The following is a 20,971-nucleotide window of genomic DNA, read 5'->3' on the forward strand; positions in this document are numbered from 1 at the left end:
AAAAGCCTAAACAGTTCTTAAAAAGCTGCTTTTTTTAAAGTGTTGCTTGCTCAGATTTACAGATTTCCTCAAAAGCTTGCTCTTAAAACAACAAGCTTTCCTCTGCCAGCCTGACTTTCTGGATAAATGCTGATAATCTACTAAAATTAATGACGTTTTGCTCGATTTGACAGTAAAAAAGCCTAAATAGTTCTTAAAAAGCTGCTTTTTTAAAGTGTTGCTCGCTCAGATTTACAGATTTAGTCAAAAGCTTGCTTTAAAACACCAATCAATTTTGTGCTAGCCAAACTTTCTGGATAAATGCTGATAATCTTCTAAAATTAATGATGTTTTGCTCGATTTGACAGTAAAAAAGCCTAAATAGTTCTTAAAAAGCTGCTTTTTTTAAGTGTTGCTCGCTCAGATTTACAGATTTCCTCTAAGCTTGCTTTTGAAAAGAACAGGCTTTCCTCTGTTTGCCCGACTTTCTGGAAAAATGCTGATAATCTACTCAAATGAACGACGATTTGCTCGGTTTGACAGTCTTCTCTAGCTTTTTTCTTTCCAACGAAGAGCAAAGTTGCTCTGGCAAAATGTAAACAACTCAGAACAAACGTTTGTACAGCCTGAAGGCTTCACGATTGAACAATAAAAATGCCTAACGGCGTTTTCTACATGCTTTAAAGTCTCCTTTCCATCTCCAAACAAGACAAACAAAACGTTCACACAGCACAGAGAGGAACTGAAAGGAAAACAGATCCCTCGGATAGAAGAAAAGCAAAAATACCCTGACGTTTTGCCTCTGATGATGTAATGTTTCAGGAAAATCAAACTGAACCAAAGCACGAGTGACAGATGGAGTAAACAAAGAGCCAAGCAAATCCCAGAAGCAGTGATAAGTGAGGTTCAAATGCTCCTCTCTCTTCTCGTCTGTCTTGAGTGGGAAACACAGTCCTTCAGAGCCTGCTTCTCCTTGCTAAAGCACTGGTTTTATGAGCTCCCTCTTGTAACACACTCCCCGCTCCCTTTCGCTTGTCAGAGCTTGCTGGTGACAAAATGATTTGCAGAGCTTTTACGTTCCAGTAACTTCTCTCTCTCCCTCTCTCTTTCTTTTTTTCTGGGTTGCTTCTGCTCCACTGTTACCCAAGAACTCTCCGCCCAGGAAATGAGGCTCTCTGAAAATCTACACTTCTCTTTCATGGGCCGGGAAGCTTTTTAGCTGCACACAAACGCTCAGCGAAAGGTCAGACAGGTAAATAGCACGGCCGTGACACTTACGTCTGCGCAAACTAACCACACGCTTTAATAAACGAGTGCCAGGTCAGATGATGACAGATGCTGGAACGCTCTTGATTACACAAACACACTGATCCCTGTCTGGGTGCACAGCAGCACACTATTATCAATGTCACGTTTGGCTTGTTTTAAAGGGGCCATGTGAAATTAAAAGTTTTGTTTGGGTGTTAGTATCAGTATTGATTGTTTGTAGGATATATATTGTGCCCTAAAACAGTGACAAAGCTTGTGTTTAGGAGATTTAAAACTGATTTTGCCACTTTTTCCTAAATGGATCAACGTTTTGTTTGTTTTTTGACATTACCTCATACTTCAGTTTCTCATCAAATCTTCTGACCAATCAAATGAGTATCTGGCATGCCCCGCCCCCTACAGGATACTTCTCATTGGATGCGCCAGAGCTCAACCTCTCACTAGCAGAGTGGTGATGAAACTAAACACTGTTGGCTGTTATGTAAAAGGGGAGGAGCTACTCTATGTCCCGCCCTCTTTTCATGTTTTAGTTGAGATTACATCAAATTTCAAATTAAAAATGCACATTTTCAAAACACTTTACAAAACCGTCAAAGGTTAGTTTAATGCTTAAACTGGATTCCTGGATGAACGCAGCTCTGCACAGCGAAACTTGAGCCAAAACGATTCAAATGGCTGCGCCCGCTCGTCGAATAAGAATAAGGTGAATACGCAATCCATACCGCCAAACCACCAGGGGCCGCCTCTTGCTCTTAAATGTGAGTCTGTTCTGTGCTTTCGCTTTGTTTAGGCATGACAACAATTTAAAATAAAAATAAAAACGGCGCGATTCCTCTTGCTTTTCATTAATGGACCCCTCCTATGCAATCCTAAAAATAGTCATATAATGGTGCATGACTGTCAGACGCGCTCCATAGTGATACATAGACTCTGTTTCCCAAACGGATTCTGTACACGCGATTTGAAGCGGAGTGAAAGTCTGGCTTTTGGGTACGTTTTCAAACAGATTTACACATAATTAATAGTAATAATATCTAAAGTTGTCGATCTTGGTGTTTTTTTTTTATTTCAAACACAGCTAATCTCGTCTTAAATGAGCATATAAAGTCAGGAAAGCAGTCGAATGCCTTCATTATATTGTTAGATGTGTGCATTTTTAAAGTGACACCTCTTATTTCATGTAATCAAATGAAAGAAATCTTAATAAATGAGAGATTCATTAATTGCTCTTTAATCAGAATGTGTAAGTTATACAGTGGAGAAACGGCTAATGAGATTTGAGAGCTTGATTCTGTTTCATTATAACAGCTATTCATTTTAATAAGCTGGACTGTTTGCTAATGTATTCGCTGCTAATGTAAACTATTTATTTTTTCTTTTGTAAATAATAATAAAACATATTAGTGACCATTTAACTGTTTATTTACAATGAAACCACTCCAAACGAACATCTTTAGTAATTTAGGGATTTTTTAAAGGGGAGGGGAGGGGGGGGGGGGTCCCTTATTATGGTGGTCATATTTCTTATTTTCACATCCCAATGTTGACAGGTATGACTTAGAGAGTTGGAGGTGGTTGGAGATAAACTATGCAGAGGAATTGAGTTTGAGACCATTGGTTTAATGTGTGTGTGTGTGTGTGTGTGTGTGTGTGTGTATGTGGTCTAATCCAGTTCAATGATCTATGCTAAGCTAAGCTAAAAGTGCTCCCGTCAGACCCAGATCAGTATTTTCTATACAATATAATACTTACTTTACTATAAAATTATAAAAATTCTTTAGTCATTTTTTGAGTGAGATGCTAATGGTCTAATCAAATTCAGTGATCTATGCTAAGCTAAGCTAAAATTGCTGCCGTCAAACCTGAAGATTGGCTGAAAGGATTCAAAAATTCTATTTTTACTTTACTATACAATATTTATTTTATCACAAACTTCTCTGATGCTAATGGTCTAATCCGATTCAATGATTTATGCTAAGCTAAAAGTACTCTGCCAGACCCAGGGATCATCTGAATGGTTTTAAAAGTTCAATGTTTACTTTACTATGCAATATTTACTTTACTATAAAATTATAAAAAAAATCTTTAGTCATTTTTAAACAAGATGCTAACGGTCTAATCTGATTCAATGATCTATGCTAAGCTAAGCTAAAAGTGCAGCTCTCAAACCCAGAGATTGGCTGAATGGATTCAAGAATTCTGTACTTACTATAATTACTTTACTCATTTTTGAGCCAGATGCTAACGGTCTAATCTGATTCAATGATCTATGCTAAGCTAAGCTAAAAGTGCTTTGGCCAGACCCAGAGACTAGCTGAATGGATAAAAAAAAGCCTAAATTCACTTGTTTAACTCTAAGGGAGTTATAAAATAATCCTTTCTTCTTTTCTAAAGTGGAGAAAATCCATGCAACCCTGTTTCTTTTTTCCAACATTAATAACAGGCCTGCATAGACAGTAATCTGCTGATACCATTCTCAACTAAGCCAAATAAACTATCATTATACTTATAATAATAATAATAATAATAATAATATATATATATATATATATATATATATATATATATATATATACATACACACACACACACACACACACACACATATACATATATATATATATATATATATATATATATATATATATATATATATATATATATATATATATATATATATTATATTTAATATATATATATATATATTTAAAATATATATATATATAAGTTAAAATCTGTCTTTTAAAATGAGAACTGTTATAGTGTGAATGTTTCTTTTAAAATCACACACTTTATAATACTCTCACAAACTAAATCACTGTGTACCTTCATATCCAAGATCTAAATCCGCAATCCAACAGAGATCCCTCAGGTTACTGTAGGACAGGCTCTGAACCGTTTGCGATTGTGGTTACAGGCAACACTGACCTGCAATCTTTCTCACAAGCTGAAGCCAACGAAGCCAGACTCCAAAACAAAGAGAGCGATGGCTTCAGCATACGCTTCATGTGCCCACAAGCTTAGAGAGACAGCTCACCCAAAATATTCAATTTACTCACCCTCAAGTGTTTACAAATCTTTCATCTGTCGAACACAAAGAGAGATACTTTGAAATCCATTGCAGAGTAGGAAGAACACTAGGTGAATGGTTACAGATTTTCAGCATTCTTCAAAGTATCTTCTTTTGTGTTCAACAGAAGAAAGAAACTCATAAAGGTTTGAAACAGGTACAGGATAAGTAGATGATGGCAGAATTGTAATTTTTGGTTGAACAATCCCTTTAAACGGAGGCAAAGAATGGTGATCATGAAGTTTTTCTACCTCTGTGTTGTTTTATTAGGGCCCAAGATCCACACACACACACACACTGTTTGATGCGAAAATCCCCTAAATTCACACATTAATAGACCTTATCAGTCCGAACAACTTCCACTCTCACAGTCAGCTCTCTGCCAAACAGGAAGTTTTCTATTCTCATTGTTTCAAACAGCGGCAAGCATACGCTGCGTCCCAAATGGCACACTATACCAAAGACACTAGAATACATACGTTTTACGCAGCGGATGCCCTTTCAGACGCAACCCAGTACTGGGAAACACCCACACACTCATACCCTACAGCCAATTTAATTTACATCCAGTTTACCTATAGCGCATGTGTTTGGACTTCGGGGGAAACCGGAGCACCCAGAGGAAACCCAACACAAGGAAAACATGCGAACTCCACATAAAAACGGCAACTGACCCAGCTGGGGCTCAAACCCACCTCATTGCCCATTATGATATATTTAATCATTAATAATAGCTATTAATATAAAATAAATATAAAGATTTATTTTCATTTTTGTGGAAACTATTGTATTATATAAATACACATACACACACGTTTTATATTTTAGCTTTTTGACTAATCGAAATGTAGTAAAAAATTATAATACTACTATAATGTCGATGCTTAAAATAAGAGAAGTTAATGTTGATCAAATTTCTGCAGGACCTTTTTTTTTTTTTTTTTTTGCTTAAGTTTTATTTTTAATTTATTTATTTTTATTTTTTTATTAACAAACTGAAACATTTACATTACATTACATGCCAGGGATCAAAACAGAAATGTATCTTTTAAACAGATTCGCGGTTTTTACAGCTTTTTTGTTAGTACATTCGGAAATCAAAGACATATAAAGATTTAGATCTTCAAGAAGGATCTGAAAGAAAGGTTTATGCTAACAAAATGTACACTTGTGTATAAAATATTTGGCCAAAAATATAATAAGATTAAATAAATAAAAAGCATCAGTTTCTGCAGGATCATCTGACACAGAAGACTGGAGTAATGACGGTGAAGAAGTGTAAAAGTGCTCAAAATATGCTTTTATCCCATCTCTATTCCCCATCTAGTGGAGAACACATAGTATTACAATCTCCATCTGTCAGGCTTTATTAAAAATTGTGGTGTGACATTAATTTCTAACCATGCTAAGACAAATCAGGATTAAAAATTTATGCTGGCAGGATTTGATATAACATTGGGTTATGTTTTTATTATTTTTATATACAGTACTGAAACCACATTTTTGATATTTAATATCCTGTACCCACTTAAATTGTTTAAACTGACAATTTGAGACAAAGGTATGAAACTAGCTGTAAAACTAGCTGTAAAACTAGCTGTAAAATATCCATCATTATATATATATATATATATATATATATATATATATATATATATATATATATATATATATATATATATATATATATATATAGTTTTAGGACAATAGGATTTTAAAATTGTAAAATTCTAATGGACAATCTCTATTTTTAGCAGAGATGTAATTTACATTTAATCAAGGGCGTAGAATTGGCATGGATGGAAGGGACGTGTCCCCACCAATATCCACCACTTGCTGAAATGTCTCTACCAATAATTTAATTAACTTCAAAATAAAATAATGCTCTATCAACCCTTAGTAATCTATTTGTGCACATGTAACGGAGGCCAGCTAGTAAGTGCTGTGCTGGTAAACCTCACTCCTCTGACCTCTAAAGGTGCTCTAGCGACAGATGCTAGAGGTCATGGTCTTTAGCCTCCTTGTTAGAGCAACCTACTCCCATGCGGAAGGTCGCCAGTTCGATCCCAGCTCGGAGCAGGTTGGGTGGTGTAGGACCGGCGGGGTTACATTGGTGCCGTGACCCGGATGGGAGTGAGGTTTAGAGGGGTGAGTGTAACGGAGGCCAGCTAGTAAGTGCTGTGCTGGTAAACCTCACTCCTCTGACAACTAAAGGTGCTCTAGCGACATACGTTAGAGGTCATAGTCTTTAGCCTCCTTGTTAGAGCACCCTAATCCCATGCGGAAGGTCGCCGGTTCGATTCCAGCTCGGAGCGGGTTGGGCGGTGTAGGACCGGCGGGGTTACACACAAAGGGTTAAAGTCAAGTTTGCTATAGTACTATTAACCAAGTCTGTGCAATTAATGGAAATTCAGTTTCGATTTTGGTCTCCATGATTCTAAAAAACAACTATCAGGATAAAACAGTTCAACTGTGTCACACACCTCTCTAAATTTCTCCTCAAAGCCAGATTGCAGTAAAATCATGTAAATTGACTTTTGCAGCATAGCACTTGATTCATTAATTGTTATTTGTATTATTAAGTGTTTATTTATATTAATAAGTACTTTATTCATGTTTTAAAGGCGCAAAACAATTTGTGCAATGCATGTCCTATAGGGATGTATGTCCCCACCAATGTCAAGAACGAATCTATGCTCTTACATTTAATATATAGTTAATTTACAGTATTTTTATATATATTAAATATATATAAATATATATATATATTTATTAAAAATATATATATATATATGTATATATGTATATTTATATATATATATATATATATATATATATATATATATATATATATTTATAAATATATAACTTTTTTTTAAATAATTATAAAATAATAAGAAATAATATATATATATATATATATATATATATATATATATATATATATATATATATATATATGTATATATATATATATATATATATATATATATATATATATATATATATATATTTATATATATATATATAATTTCTTATTATTTTATAATTATTTAAAAAAAAAAGTTATTCCACAGAGGAGCTGCAGCTCCTTTGTCACGTTCTAAAGAGGTTCGCCTGCTCCGAACATAAGTAAAACTCTCACCACCATATTGAGAATATAACTTTCGACATTCCCTGTACATATCAATTCAGATTAATGCAGTTCTTCTGAACCGCTTTATTAATTAGCCATATTTTCTGAAACATTTTCTAATATGGATTGGCGCGAGCATGCATTCACAATGGTATGAGCCGTTATAGGGGTGGTTACATCTATATTATTTATATTTGTATCCATTAATTTCATTATTATTATCGTTTAAAATACAGATCAGAGCAAACTCTTTCTCACAGTTTAAATAACTGACCCCCATACATCTTTTTGACGTCCTTCAGAGGGGATCAAGCGTTAATTAGGAAGGTCGATCCCCTACAAAAAAGTGATTCTTTCCTGACTGCCAGATAACTATTGCCAGTTTTTTTTCCAGTCATGGCGTTTATCATAGCAAACAGCATTTATCAGTTAGCCCACACTTAACTTTACCGGATAAAAGAGTGCTCCATCAGATCCTGCAGGTCAGTAAGACTGCACAGTAATCGGACATTGATGATACTTCAATTCTCTTCCTGAAGCTCAGACGGGCTGCTTATAGAAGCTGTCAATCACAACTGTAAATCGACACGCCTCTTTATATAGCATCACATTACCTACTAGCTATAGTCCTCACAAAAACAAACACGCATTTTAGCGTTGTAAGAAGTGTTATTGACGAAATGTTTGGGGATTCATGGGGAAATGTATTTATTTTTTGAAGGAGGCGGAGTTTATGACCTGCTCTTTGTCCAGCCACCAGGGGGCGATTCATTAGATACACGGGGCGATTAAAGAGGCAGCAGCTTTATTAATAAGCACGTCCGATTTCGACACAGAACTTTCATTTTCAAGTCATAACAACATTAATAATAAGTTCTTTACATTTATATAGCGCTTTTCTTGGTAATCAGATCTCTTTACACATTTTTTTCCACAGATTTATCCACCTGGATGACACGACGGCAGCCATTTTGAGCCAGACCGTACACCACCTGCACTACTTAGCATGTTTCTTAAATAACTCCTGCAAACAAATTATGGTATTTTTATGCTTTTGAAGAGTCAAAAACTTACATACATCAGCACATTTAAATGTCTGGGTAAAAAGAGGCGGAAATATAAGTTTGTACCATTTAAGCTATGTTCAAAAAAACAAAAACAAAAAACTTTTTTAACATTTTCTCTAAATGTTTGCAGAAAAGAAGCTGAGACATTCAGATATTTTCATTTTATGCAAGATTTTATGCAAAAACAAGCAAAGATTCTCTCAGTATTAGAAAAAAATACAACACAAAACAAGAGATCACTACATCGGATAAAAAAGTTGTATACTACATGTTAAATCATATAACCAAACCAATATGTTACAAAACAAGTATTCACTGCATGTAAACAATTTGAGACATACAGCTATACATTTAAACATTTCTCATAGTGTAATTTGTTACACAATCATCTTGCATTTCTGTAAACACAGAAACATATACAGTCCAAAAATCATAAATAAATAAATAAAAGCACAGCATTGTCCATGATCTTGATACAAAATATAGTGGAGTAAAAAAAAAATCAATAATTAATAAATCAACATTTACCAATAAGCCACAAATTGTCAGATTTTCATTGCAAATTTACACAATACCTTGTGTACCACTTTCTAAATAGGCTTCCCAAGTTTATATTAGCATCGTGGGCCTAGTGATTGCTGTATCAAGATCTTAATTACATTTTTAAGTCGGATTTAACACATTGCAGATTTTAAAATAAAATTACGTTACAACAGTGTGGCATAAAATTAGTTGGCGTTAAAAACTCAGCCGTGTATTATAGCACTATTTATACAAACAGCAGTAAAAGAATGGCAAACAACGTATTGTGCCACTTACCAAGCACTATCCATTGACGTTATGTGTTGGATCAGCCTGATCTCATGAGGATACGTAACTATTGTACATTTTGTGAGTTTAGTGAGTAATTTGTACAAATTCCTCGAGTTCAGTCATACAAAAAATGTACGATTATTAAAAGGAGGCATGGCCAAAACCAAAACCCCACCTCTTAACCTAACCGTCATTGGGGAATGAGAAAATTGTAGTAAAATTTGTGAATGAGAGCTTACGAATTAATGCGAATAGCCACTAAATAAAAAAAAAAAAAGTAAGAGTTTGATTACGCGTTGGGTTGAAAAACAAACAAAACAAACATATCTGTTTATGAGTTAAAAAGAAGATTGTGACCATCGAAACATTTTTAGCTATTGATAACAATTATGATAAACTCAATTTAATTTAATAAGCTCATTCTAAGGGAAATGTTCAGCAATAGATATAATAAGAAAAAAGGAGTGCTGATTTGTTTTGAAAAATTTAAATTTGCAGCCACAAAAAAATTGTCACTAAATCAAAAAGTTACAAATTGGCGTGAGGTAGCGCTGAGTCGAAAAACAAAAATCGAATCTGTTTATTAGTCAAAAAGAAGATTGCGGCTATTGAAACGTTCTTAGCTATTGCACTTTAACATTATAGGCTGCTCTGATGTTACTTAGTAGCTATTTATAACAATTACAAAAAAACTCAACTCAATTTAATTTAATTGAATACGCTCATTCTAAGGGAAATGTTCAGCAGTAGTTATAATAAATAAGAAAAAAAGAAGTCCTGAAAAAGTCAAATGTATTACATAAATTGCTTTAATGACCTACGATATGTTTAAATGTATAAAAAAATTGCAGGTGATGTGTTTATTTCGAACATTTTGGTTGAAATTAAAGGAATATTTGAAGTTACGAATTGGCGTGAGATAGCGCCGAGTCGAAAAACAAAAATCGAATCTGTTTATTAGTCAAAAAGAAGATTGCGGCTATTGAAATGTCCTTAGCAATTGCACTTTAACATTGTAGGCTGCTCTGATTTCACTTAGTAGCTATTTATAACAATTACAAAAAAACTCAACTCAATTTAATTTAATTGAATACGCTCATTCTAAGGGAAATGTTCAGCAGTAGTTATAATAAATAAGAAAAAAGAAGTCCTGAAAAAGTAAAATGTATTACATAAATTGCTTTAATGACCTACGATATGTTTAAATGTATAAAAAAAATTGCAGGTGATGTGTTTATTTCGAACATTTTGGATGAAATTTGGGGAATATATGAAGAGTTCAGATGCCAAAAAATCTCTAAATGCCATCTAAAATGACAATTTATCTCAACCTGCTGTTCATGTTCAGTTATTTTACTTGAAAGGCAATGAACAGAACCTTTCCTTCACTATAAATGTAACATTATTGAGCCTATCCACAAGAGTTGGAGAAAAATTCTAATTTTAGAGCAAAATATCAAATGGCCTTTAGAGGTTTTTGCATCTAAACTTTTCGTTTGTTCTCTTACAGTACGCATAGTATCTGTTGGCCAGATTCAAATGAAGACAGTTAAACAAAAGCAAAAAAGAAGACATATTTTTGTATACTCAAAATTCAGAACACTGCCAGAAGTAAAAATAAGTTCGTCTAACTTAATACTTTAGTTAGATTGAGGCAAGTTGAGATGACTAGAAAACTAAAATTGATTTGATTTAGTTTAACTTTATTAATCCCAGAGGGAAATTCATTTGTCCAAGTGGCACACATCACATAAAGTTCAGTTATATATATATATATATATATATATATATATATATATATATATATATAAAATAATTAAAATCAGTAAATAAAAATAAAAAAGCAGCATAGTGCAATTCAACGCTCAGTTCTGGAAGCTAATTGACTCAACTTTTAAAAAACAAAGTGTAAAATTAAAGAGTCAGCCATTGATTGTCTAAAGCAAAAAAGAGACGGATTTAAACACGATTGCTTACACGCTTAAAAACGTCAAAATCCCCAAACTGCACAGTAGTAGCGCAACTTCTAATATATTCTAATCAGTCAAAGAACACTTTTTTTTTTTCAGGGAAGCAAAACACACAACGCAAAACAACAATGGCTACTGTAAATTTAAATAAACACTTATTTGCGGCAAGCTTGCTTTAAGACAAAAAACTCTGCTTTCTGTAGAGTTACAAAATAGTTTTTTCTGTATTTTATCTGTTCAGTGGAATGCACTTTTGACGCAGGTGATAAACTAAAGGCCCGTGCACACAGAGACGTTTTTTTGCTCGCGTTTTCCGTCGATGTTTTACGCCTCCTGACTAAATAAAGGGCGCCAATTTGATCGTGCACACCAACACGCAAAACGGCAGGCACAAAAGCGTCATTAAAAAAAAAAACGCCTCATGCTTGTTTTTTTTTATTTGACATGCCGCGTCAAAACCTTCTTCACCAATCAGATTGGCACTTTTGTTCACGTGCATGGAGCTGCTGAAGTAACAGGCGCAAAACCGTCAATGCAAGCGCACCTTAAAGAAGAGACCCAGAGGCGATATGAACGTAGAGCTGCTTATTGCTCTGTGAACAATAACCATTTCTTCATCGCTAGAGCTGAAGCTGCTAATTGAACCATCTATGCTTGTTCGAGTCACCAGTAACTTTAACAACAAGAGTGTGAACTTCCCTTCCTCCTCTTCTTCTGTGTTACAAGCGGGTTTTGCTAGCTTAAAGTTGTGTAGCGCCATCTAACGTCAAGGAGTAATTTTGTATACTCTTCTGCTTGACGCTAGTGAAAATCGATTGGGTTTAAATGTGAAAAAACGTCTCGTAAAACGCTGATGATAAATGCAAACGAAAAGCGTCCCGGTGTGTACGAACACATCTTAAGGCCTTGTCCACACTAATACATTTTCGTTTAAAATGTGGACTTGTTTTGGCCCTACGTCTAAACTGAGGCAGCATTTGTAGAAAACAAATATGTATATTTTTGAAAACGCTGTCTAACGTGAACAACTTTTTTTAAAGGGGGGAATCTCGTCTGTCTTGTTTTCGGCTAATCACATGCCTGAATTTGCGAGCGCAAGCCACTCACCTCTTTTGGAAATAGTGAACGTGTGCAGGCAAAAGACGCGATATGTAAACGCCCAATTTCATGGCAGCATCACAAAGAGGTCTCTATGATCTATGCATGAAAAAACAATCTGTGGACACGTAGAAAAGTACACACAACTACTTCTGACATGTGGTCAAGCAGAACATCGGAAACTTGGGTTTGACGGCACACACACAGCACCCTATTTATTTGTTTTGCCATAGACCGGAGGGCCTCATGTACGAAGACTTGCGTTGAAATCATACTAAAACACTGCATGCGCACAAAGCTGTAAATGTGCGTACGCAGTAAAAAATTCAGATGTATGAAACACTGCGTACGCGGAATCCCACACATATTCTCTTTGTAGATCTGAATTAACGTGAAACTGAGCGCAACATGCATAAGTGCAAAACCCCTCCCTGCCTCCTCCCCCGTATGAATATGCTAATGACTCTACCTTGGCAAAACCAAACGAAAAAGCAACGGCAAAAGCAAGCAAGAAGAGAAACTTTGAACAGAATGTGAATTGGAGGTGCTCCAATCGGAGGTAGACCGGAGAAAAACGGTGTTATTTGCAAGTTTGTCATGGAATGAGCTAGTTGAGTGATTTCCGCCCGTTTGATCGGCAGAGACAACAAAGCTAAAGAGGGACGGCATCAGCAGCGTGAATGGCGTAGCGCACGGCAACATGTTTTGACACTATCATTCATGAACCCGGTTGTAATCCAGCACCTGATGAACTCATTCTTCTCTCCCCTACTGCATATCAGATTTTGTCTACTCTTCATCACGAGGAAGACAAGTAGGAATCATTAATAAGTGTGTGTATTATGTTAAGCGCATTCGAGCATCACATATTATTTGCACATTTATTGAATGGAAATGTTTCTGATTCACGTATGTAAATTCGTCTTCAGATGGCGCCTTTTTAGCAATGTGCGTGCAGTCGATCGCTCCGATTACATTGGGAAAACCGACGATCGCTGCAAGTTGTGCTTTAATGTTTGGCTGGTCAACTGCATGGTATGGAAACCTTATAAACCTGCTAGATATGCGGATGATCTCGTCCCATACAGCTGCCATTGCACGGCTCAAAGATACTTTGTAGTGTGCAATTTAACACAACTGCCTCTAGGAGTCGCCGATATGCTTATTTCACGCGGCCGCCATTTTAAAGAACCAAAATGAGGCTGCGGTGGGAAGAAACCCGGAAGTGTAGGACCTGCACTGTAAACATTGCAGTAACATGCTGTGCACTACAAACCTCCAGCTGTTGCCGAGATTTTAAAATGCAGAAATGGTGTAAACATCACTTTAATATGATTCTGCAAGTTTATTTTAAACAATTAAAAGCAATTTAGCATCAAACAAGATCACAATCTCAGTGATACGCTTAAACTTGTGTCCTCCTAGGCTTCAGTTCAGGGCACCAGTTAAACACTGTGAGGACGCTTTCCTGCTTTAGCCTATGTAACCCGGTGAGTGATATACACTGCAGTCGTCTGCAGCACATCCTCGTGTTGTCTATAATAGTGTTGTCCTGGTACTGAAGTTTTAAACCCGGCTATTTCCCGCTAACATGGAAGCGCCGCTGAGTGCTTGATGACTCGACTGATCTTCAAGGCTGCTTCGCGTTTCAGTATCCGTGTATCCGTGTTTGTTTTGCACTCAGTTTACTGCTCTTCACCCAGTGCAAACACAGATACACGAAGACTGAAGCGCGAAGCAGCCGTCAAGATCAGTCGAGTCATCAAGCAGATCGCTCCTCTGTCTGTGTTGCGTGTGTGCTCGGTAAACACAGCGGAGGGCGAACTGATGACCTTCTCGGCCAATCACAGTCATTTCTGTTGAACACGTGAACACGAGGGCAAATCAATGCTGTTTTATGAAAGCAAGAAAGCCATCAACCGTACCTTAATGTTCGCGGGAAATTTATGTTTTTTCTTTTAATTCAGTATCGTGACGAGTCTAATATAATGAAAGACTTCGTTTATTAACTCGAGTTTGATAAATGGCATCCAAAACGTGTGTTTGGGAAAGAAAACGTTAGCTAACTAGTGCCATTTCCTTTAACTTAACTGAAAATGAGCTCTGATATCCCTTTTTATATTCACCATTTATTCAGAACGGACCTTCGGGTCACCCGGAAGGTGGTGAAATGATAAATTTGTGTCACTTTCTTTTCGCTGATAAGCTATTTATCCAGTTACACAACATTCCTATGTAACTCCCAATGATACTTCCGGGTTTCTTACCACCGCAGCCTCGATTTCGCTTTTGAAAATGCCAGCCGCGTGAAATCAGTCTATGGAAATAAAACAAACACATACAAGAAATGCGTGTACGCCAGACATGAAGTTGACGTGGAACAACGCACATTCTCACGTTAATTTCATTGTTAGTAAATCCAAACGTGAGGGTGAAATCTGGCGTACGCAGTTTTTGTGCGTACGCAGCGTTGATACATGAGGTCCCTGTTCTAGAGACAATTTGTTACACCTTTACTTGGTGATTTTTATTTTTGTTTTGCCTTGAGTCTGTTTTAGAGACGTTATGGGACTTTTATAAAGATCTAACTGTTTTCCTTTGGAAATTTGTTTCAGATTCACACTGTAAAACGTCTGTGTGTGTTAAAATTGGGATTAAAATTAAAATCGCACTATTGTTTAAGAAAATCATGATAGGTTTCTTTTGCACATATCGCACAGTGTGGAGCGTTGTTAGACAAAGATGCCATTTTCAAATGTATCTGGATTAGTGTAGATGTAGCCTAAGACAGAACAGCAATAGGCATGCAATAATTAACCAGACCACATGTCAAATGTCCAAAGGTCAAAGCAGGACAGAGTAAGAATTCAGAAATAAAATCGATGTTAGTATTTTGGAGGCCAGTGTTGAACAATTACTCCGCACATCCTTACTTTCTTCTTTCTCTCAGCATGTAATCCATTACTTTATTGCACAGCTCTTTCTGTGGATTCTTCCTTTTTCTGTGTCACATTTTTGTTCCTCACATTCTCACTCTTGCTTGCTTCTTTCTGAAGTGCTGTAGGAAAAGGTTATTTCCAGGGTTGGTTTGTTTCAGATAAGGATCTCCACAAGATCTAGATCAAGCAAGGGCATCTTCTGTCCTGCAGTCAGCTGTGCTCGACCCTCCAGGCCTTTAGATTGGCTGGATGGAGATTCTGCGCGAAAACAGAAATGACATTGTTGTCAAACTTTTCCCTGATTAGATTAGAAGTGTTGGATGATTCATGTATATTTATATACAATTTACAATGTAGATTTTGTTAAAGCAGCTTAGCGTAGTTCTAGTAAAGTCCAGATTTCAGAGTTGAAGTTCAGTGTGGTCTTAATTTCACTGCAAGTTCAAACGCTGAAGAGTATCTCCATCGATGCGCTGTTCCACAAGTCCCGATCCGAGCAAGCCGGTGGCGACAGCGGCAAGGAAAAAACTACACCAATTGACAAAGTGAAGGGAAAAAACCTCAAGAGAAACCAGGCTCTGTTGTGCACGATCATTAATCTTCTGGCCAAACTTCCTGTGCGGAGCTGCAGTCTGGGTGCCGGAGGCTGGAGAACGATGGATGTCCATTGTGGAGAACTGCAGGTGCGAGTAGGGCACTTACAGGTGGTCAGGCTGGCCCACAGGATCAATGCGGGGACTTGTTTGTCATTGTGGTCTTTCAGGAATCAGCTCATGCACTCCATGACCACCACAGCATCAGCTCAGGATACGGCCTGGTCCACGATTATGGATACCTTGGCATCATTTCTCCACAGGTCTTCGCATCAATGGCGCTGCATTGTCTCTAGGGGCCTCGGGATGAGTATCTCCAGGTGGAAATAATCAATCACAGAGCTTAAGCTACGTGTCGTTACATTTTTTTTAGAGGTCAGCATCGGCGTCAGCCAGGGTGAGGGGTCTGCGAGGGCTGCATCGGACCATATGTATGCGCTTGACACAGAAGTATAAGTCAGCCTTAAGCTGCTCAGTTTGTAATATTTGTATGATTTGCTAATTACAAAACACCTCATGTGGTTTTTGAATCTGCATTTCATTTTAGAGACCAAAGGTCGCATTTTTCAGCCCTCATACACTGAGCCAGCCTTCAAGACTGAAATTAAATATGGTGTAGAGACCAAAACAAAGACAGACATTCCCACACGCAGATTCTCAAAGTAGATAATTATTATATTTTAAGTACGGATTACACATATTTTCTGTATATTTAAATAAAGACGTGTGTTAATATATACAAATTATTGTTAACACTTAAAAATAATAGGACAAAAATCTACATACAGTCAAGCCCAAAATTATTAATACTCCTGGAACATTCTGAAAGTTTTGGTTCAAATGTAAATAATAGCTGAGAAATATTGCTTTCCACAATGATGCCTCTTGTACATCATCTTTTGGGAGAAGCCTGTGTCATTTTCGGACAAAAAAAATTGCTGATTGACTAAGGGTGCTTTCACACCTTCACTTTTGTTTGGGAACCTGTCTCGTTTGCCCAGTTAGCACGGTTCGTTTGGCATATGTGAATCCACCAATCGCTCTCTGATCTGCGCCAAATCAATCGCTTCGAGATCGCTTGAATGAGGTGGCCTCGGCTCGATTGAAACGAACTCTGGAGTGAATCGATTGCAGTGAGAAAGCAAACGATCCGAGTGCGGTTACATCACAGTGTTTTATGGATATGTAATAGGCTTACGGCTATATGAAGAGAGAATTATGAGTAGGGCGGGAAGTTTCGCGAGTCTCCGGATGCCTGCAAACAAATAATAATCTCCCGGTAATCTCGGGTCTCCCTCCCGGTCCTCAAATAGGCTAGGTCACGAACTCTTCTCACCCCTCCCCACCGCATCTCTCCCAAGTGTGCCGCAAGCCTGCGTTTGAGTGAAGGTCTCGGCCGTTAGATCGCCCCCTGGGGGCTGGCTGCAGTACAAGTCATAAAGCCCGCCTCCTCTGTGTTAATGAAGGAGACTTGAGCCCAAATAAAAAAAAATATTACACTTGCAATAAAATGTCCCGAAAGATGGTTCTGGTGGATTAAGGCACTGGTTATTGTGCTAAAATAGGTGCAGATCTTCATTTTTGTAAACAGTTTGTTTTTAGCAGTAATTTAATGCTGGGCGTGTCATCGTGATTGACAGCTGTGATTGACAGTTTCTCAAAGCAGACCGTCTGAGCTTCGGCAGGAGACTGAAGTGTTATTATTCGATTTCTGTGTTATTTTACCATGACAACATGAGTTCAGCAGTAAACTATAGTTTCTGACATACATGATCCTGGTGGAACACTGTTTATTCGCTAAGGTCAGGGCTTATTTCGGGCTTTATTAGTTTGCTGATACACGCCTAACCACCCAGATAGCAAAATACACGCGGGCCAGTTCCAGCTAGATTCTCGCCTGCCGGAGACTTACCCCTCAGAGCTCAGACTGACTTCCTCTGCTGGACCTACTCCGGATGCCTGGACTCACTGCCCGATTCCAGCCCGAGTCAATCGAGCCAGATGCGGCGGCCGAGCGAGCCGCCGCTGCCACATGCGAGCCGGAATCACCCTGCGACGCCGCAAGTAGGATATGTGCACTGCGGCCCGGAGCTGGCGCGATTAAATATATAAAACCCTCATATTTGTTAACGTTATTACATCCATTTGTGTTGATATGACAGCAAACGCATGCTAAGAAGTTCGGGGGGCGTGGTTGATTTTACATAAAGCGTTTGGTTGGAAGCTCGACTCCGCTCATTTTCGCGGCTCCTCCTCTGGCTCCATCAGACAGTCCTTCTGCGCATGTCTGGCTCCAATTTCAGCAGTCTTTTGCGACAGTTTGTGCCCGTCAAGCAGGCGTTTTGCCCTCAAGGCGTTCAATGGGAAAAGGGGCTGTTGCGTCGTCCATATTTTTTACAGTCATTGATCTCTCCTCACTCTTCAGACACGTCGCGCACCTTGTCAAACACCACCAAACCACCACCTCTCCTGACAGCTGAGCAGGACTCTGCAAAATAAACCCTGACACTCTGACCAATGTGAGGAGAGTTTACTCGCACGTGACTTGTATTAGCCCTTTTGGTCCGATTAGAAACTTTGCAGTGTGAAAGCGAACAGCTCCAAGAGCAAAGAGCAACAATGTAACAATGTAATCTCTGTTTCAGAACAACTGAATCGATTCACAGGTGTGAAAGCACCCTTAAAGTAACTCTTTGTTGATCCCAGAGATAACTATTTGTCAGGGCTATGAATAATTCGAGCTTGACTGTAGCCTTCATCTCATTCATTTTGGTTGTCTTACCTCTCTTTTTTTGTGCTGTGGAGCTAGCAGTACTTGATGTCTTCATACTTTGTCCTGTTTGACTGCTACTGTCTTTGCTGGCTGATTTGGAATGAGCAGATAGAAGAGGAGTGGAGGGCAGAGAGAGTGATAAAGGAGGCAGAAGAGAAATAGATGAAGACGACAGTAATGTGGAAGAGGCAGAGGTAGGAAGACGGGAAGCGCTGGAGTTGGGAACACAGTTGGGTAAGGATAATAATGACGCGTTCGAACATGCAGAGGACGAGAAGGGAGGAAAAGAGGAAGGTAGAGAGGAGGAGAAAGATGGAGGAAGAAAGGAAAGTGAGGGGGCAGGGAGAGATGAAGAGACAGAATCTGAAAGAGGGGGCAAAGAGGGAAGGATGTGGTCTACTTGACTTTTTCTCAGGAGTACATCTGCAAACATAAACGAAACAAATATTTAGTAAAACCTCTTTTTGGACAGGTCACACTGCAGTGAGAGGTGATATTCCAATATTGTTCAGAGGAATACAAGCAACTAGATCATATACAACCCAAGCTCATTACTGATACATACTCCTGTATACATTTCAGGACAGCACGAAATGCATCCCAGGAGCTACGGGTTGTTTTTTTTTTTTTGCAGTTTTGTTTTCGCAAATCCACCAGATTCTGGCGAAATAATCCAGATTCTGGTTAAATAAATATCACTAAGCAGTACTGCCAATAACAAAGGTTTAGGAGCTAACTGATGTTTTTCTAACACAACTATATACAATGTATAGACTGAATAACATTAGCACTTTTAATAAATCTTTTACAGCATCTTTAATTTGTATACAATCATGTAATGTATAAAAGGAGCATACAATTTAAAATTTGAAAGTTATGTGTACTTTAAAAGTGTGTATCCTTCCTGAGTATACAATACCTGACAAAAGTCTTGTCGCCTGTCCAAGTTTTATGTTGCGTTCACACCAGACGCGGAACGTGCGTCAAGCGCGAGTGATTTACATGTTAAGTCAATGCAAATGCGCGAATAGACATCCTGCGGCGCGATACGCGCGAATGGTGCAAATTGCGCGAATGGCGCGGGGCAAATTGAACGTTTTGCGCATTTCACGCGCTTAACGAGCGTTTTGCGCGAATCTCTCGAGTTCGAAACTCTGAACTTCAGCATACATTCGCGCCGCGTTAACCAATCAGAAGCTTGCTCTTGTGGGGGCGTGATTGTGACGTAGAACCTGTTGTTGGTGTTCCAAGGGAAATCCTCCAGCCTTCACCGACAACAGTTCATCAAACTGGCTCGGCTCAGTTAGAAACACCGCTGAAAGCCTCCGTCATCCAGGTTCAGTTTCTGGAGGAGTTTATGAAGTCACAGAGGTGGATGCACCTCTGAAAGAATGTAGTGGACTCAGACACGGCCATAAACGTATCGACGCTGTTTTTCAGTCTTCATAAAGCACATTAACACTGTTATTTTCTTCATAAAATCCATGTTAGCCATTTAGCTATGAAGCTAGAGTCTTCGGGCAGACAGAAACCCTTCCCATAACGCGAATCCGCATCTGTTCTGAAGTGAATTTGACACGCGAATGAAACGGGGTTTGACGCGCGAATGAAACGAGTAAACTCAAATGTTCACGCGGCTATTTACACGTGAATAGCGCGATTTATCCGCGCGTTCCGCGTCTGGTGTGAACACAGCTTTAGGAACAACAAATAATAACTTGATTTCTAGTTGATCATTTGGTATTAGAAGAGGCTTATATGAAAGGCAAAGGCCTCTAGATGACGCTTATTTTACCAAAATAAAATCTGATCATGCCTTGATTTTTAATGATTTTATTAGGACAGTAAGGTCTGACTTTGCTCAGACAAAAGTCTCATCACTGAATAGAAATAATGTCCAGTATAGAATATAAAGTCCTGCTGCAGTGGAGACAGAATGAATATTGTGTCTGACTCCATCATGAGCTTGGAGGACTGCATCTATACATCTCTGACATGACTCACATCACTGATTAATAAAGTCATCTGGAATGGCAAAGAAAGCTTTCTCGTAGGACTCCCAGAGTTCATCAAGAGTCTGGGTTCATCTTCAATGCCTCCTCCTTCATCTTACCCCAGACATGCTTAATAATGTTCATATCTGGTGACTGGGCTGGCCAATTCTCCAGCAGCTTGACCTTGTTTGCTTTCAGGAGCTTTGATGTGGAGGCTGAAGTATGAGAAGGAGCGCTATCCTGCTGGAGAATTGTCCCTCTCCTGTGGTT

At 38.1% G+C, this 20,971-nt stretch overlaps 2 protein-coding genes and 1 long non-coding RNA gene across 6 annotated transcripts in view; 1 reads left to right on the plus strand and 2 right to left on the minus strand.

Moving 5' to 3' along the window:
• tgfb1a (transforming growth factor, beta 1a) overlaps positions 1-1,080 on the minus strand; it is a 28,225-nt gene extending 27,145 nt beyond the window's left edge. Inside the window, exons 1-2 of one of the 2 annotated variants that reach the window (XM_087282510.1) lie at positions 357-1,080; positions 1-182 (exon numbers count right to left, since the gene is read on the minus strand). The exon at positions 1-182 is cut by the window's left edge and continues 2,115 nt beyond it. The gene's annotated coding sequence lies outside the window, so the exon portion shown is untranslated. The other variant, XR_015508389.1, reaches the window with a different exon arrangement.
• The window catches only part of amotl1 (angiomotin like 1), a 314,310-nt gene that overhangs the window by 272,946 nt on the left and 20,393 nt on the right, over positions 1-20,971 (minus strand). For 2 of the 3 annotated variants that reach the window (XM_087283487.1, XM_087283486.1), the window contains exons 11-12: positions 18,717-19,130; positions 14,821-15,599 (exon numbers count right to left, since the gene is read on the minus strand). The exons of the other annotated variant lie outside the window; for it this stretch is intronic. In XM_087283487.1, coding sequence (XP_087139613.1) covers positions 15,496-15,599; positions 18,717-19,130 — 518 coding nt within the window. In that variant the 3' untranslated portion in view covers positions 14,821-15,495. Of the gene's footprint in view, positions 1-14,820; positions 15,600-18,716; positions 19,131-20,971 lie in introns of those variants that run through there. 3 annotated transcript variants of the gene reach the window in all.
• LOC147833556 (uncharacterized) overlaps positions 7,735-20,971 on the plus strand; it is a 486,957-nt gene continuing 473,720 nt past the window's right edge. Inside the window, exons 1-3 of the long non-coding RNA XR_015508973.1 lie at positions 7,735-7,936; positions 8,392-9,998; positions 10,374-11,993. This is a non-coding gene — a long non-coding RNA (uncharacterized LOC147833556). The remainder of the gene's footprint in view (positions 7,937-8,391; positions 9,999-10,373; positions 11,994-20,971) is intronic.

This window comes from Danio rerio, chromosome 15 (assembly GCF_052040795.2).
Source record: "Danio rerio strain M-AB ecotype USA chromosome 15, GRCz13ab, whole genome shotgun sequence".
NCBI lineage: Eukaryota > Metazoa > Chordata > Actinopteri > Cypriniformes > Danionidae > Danio > Danio rerio.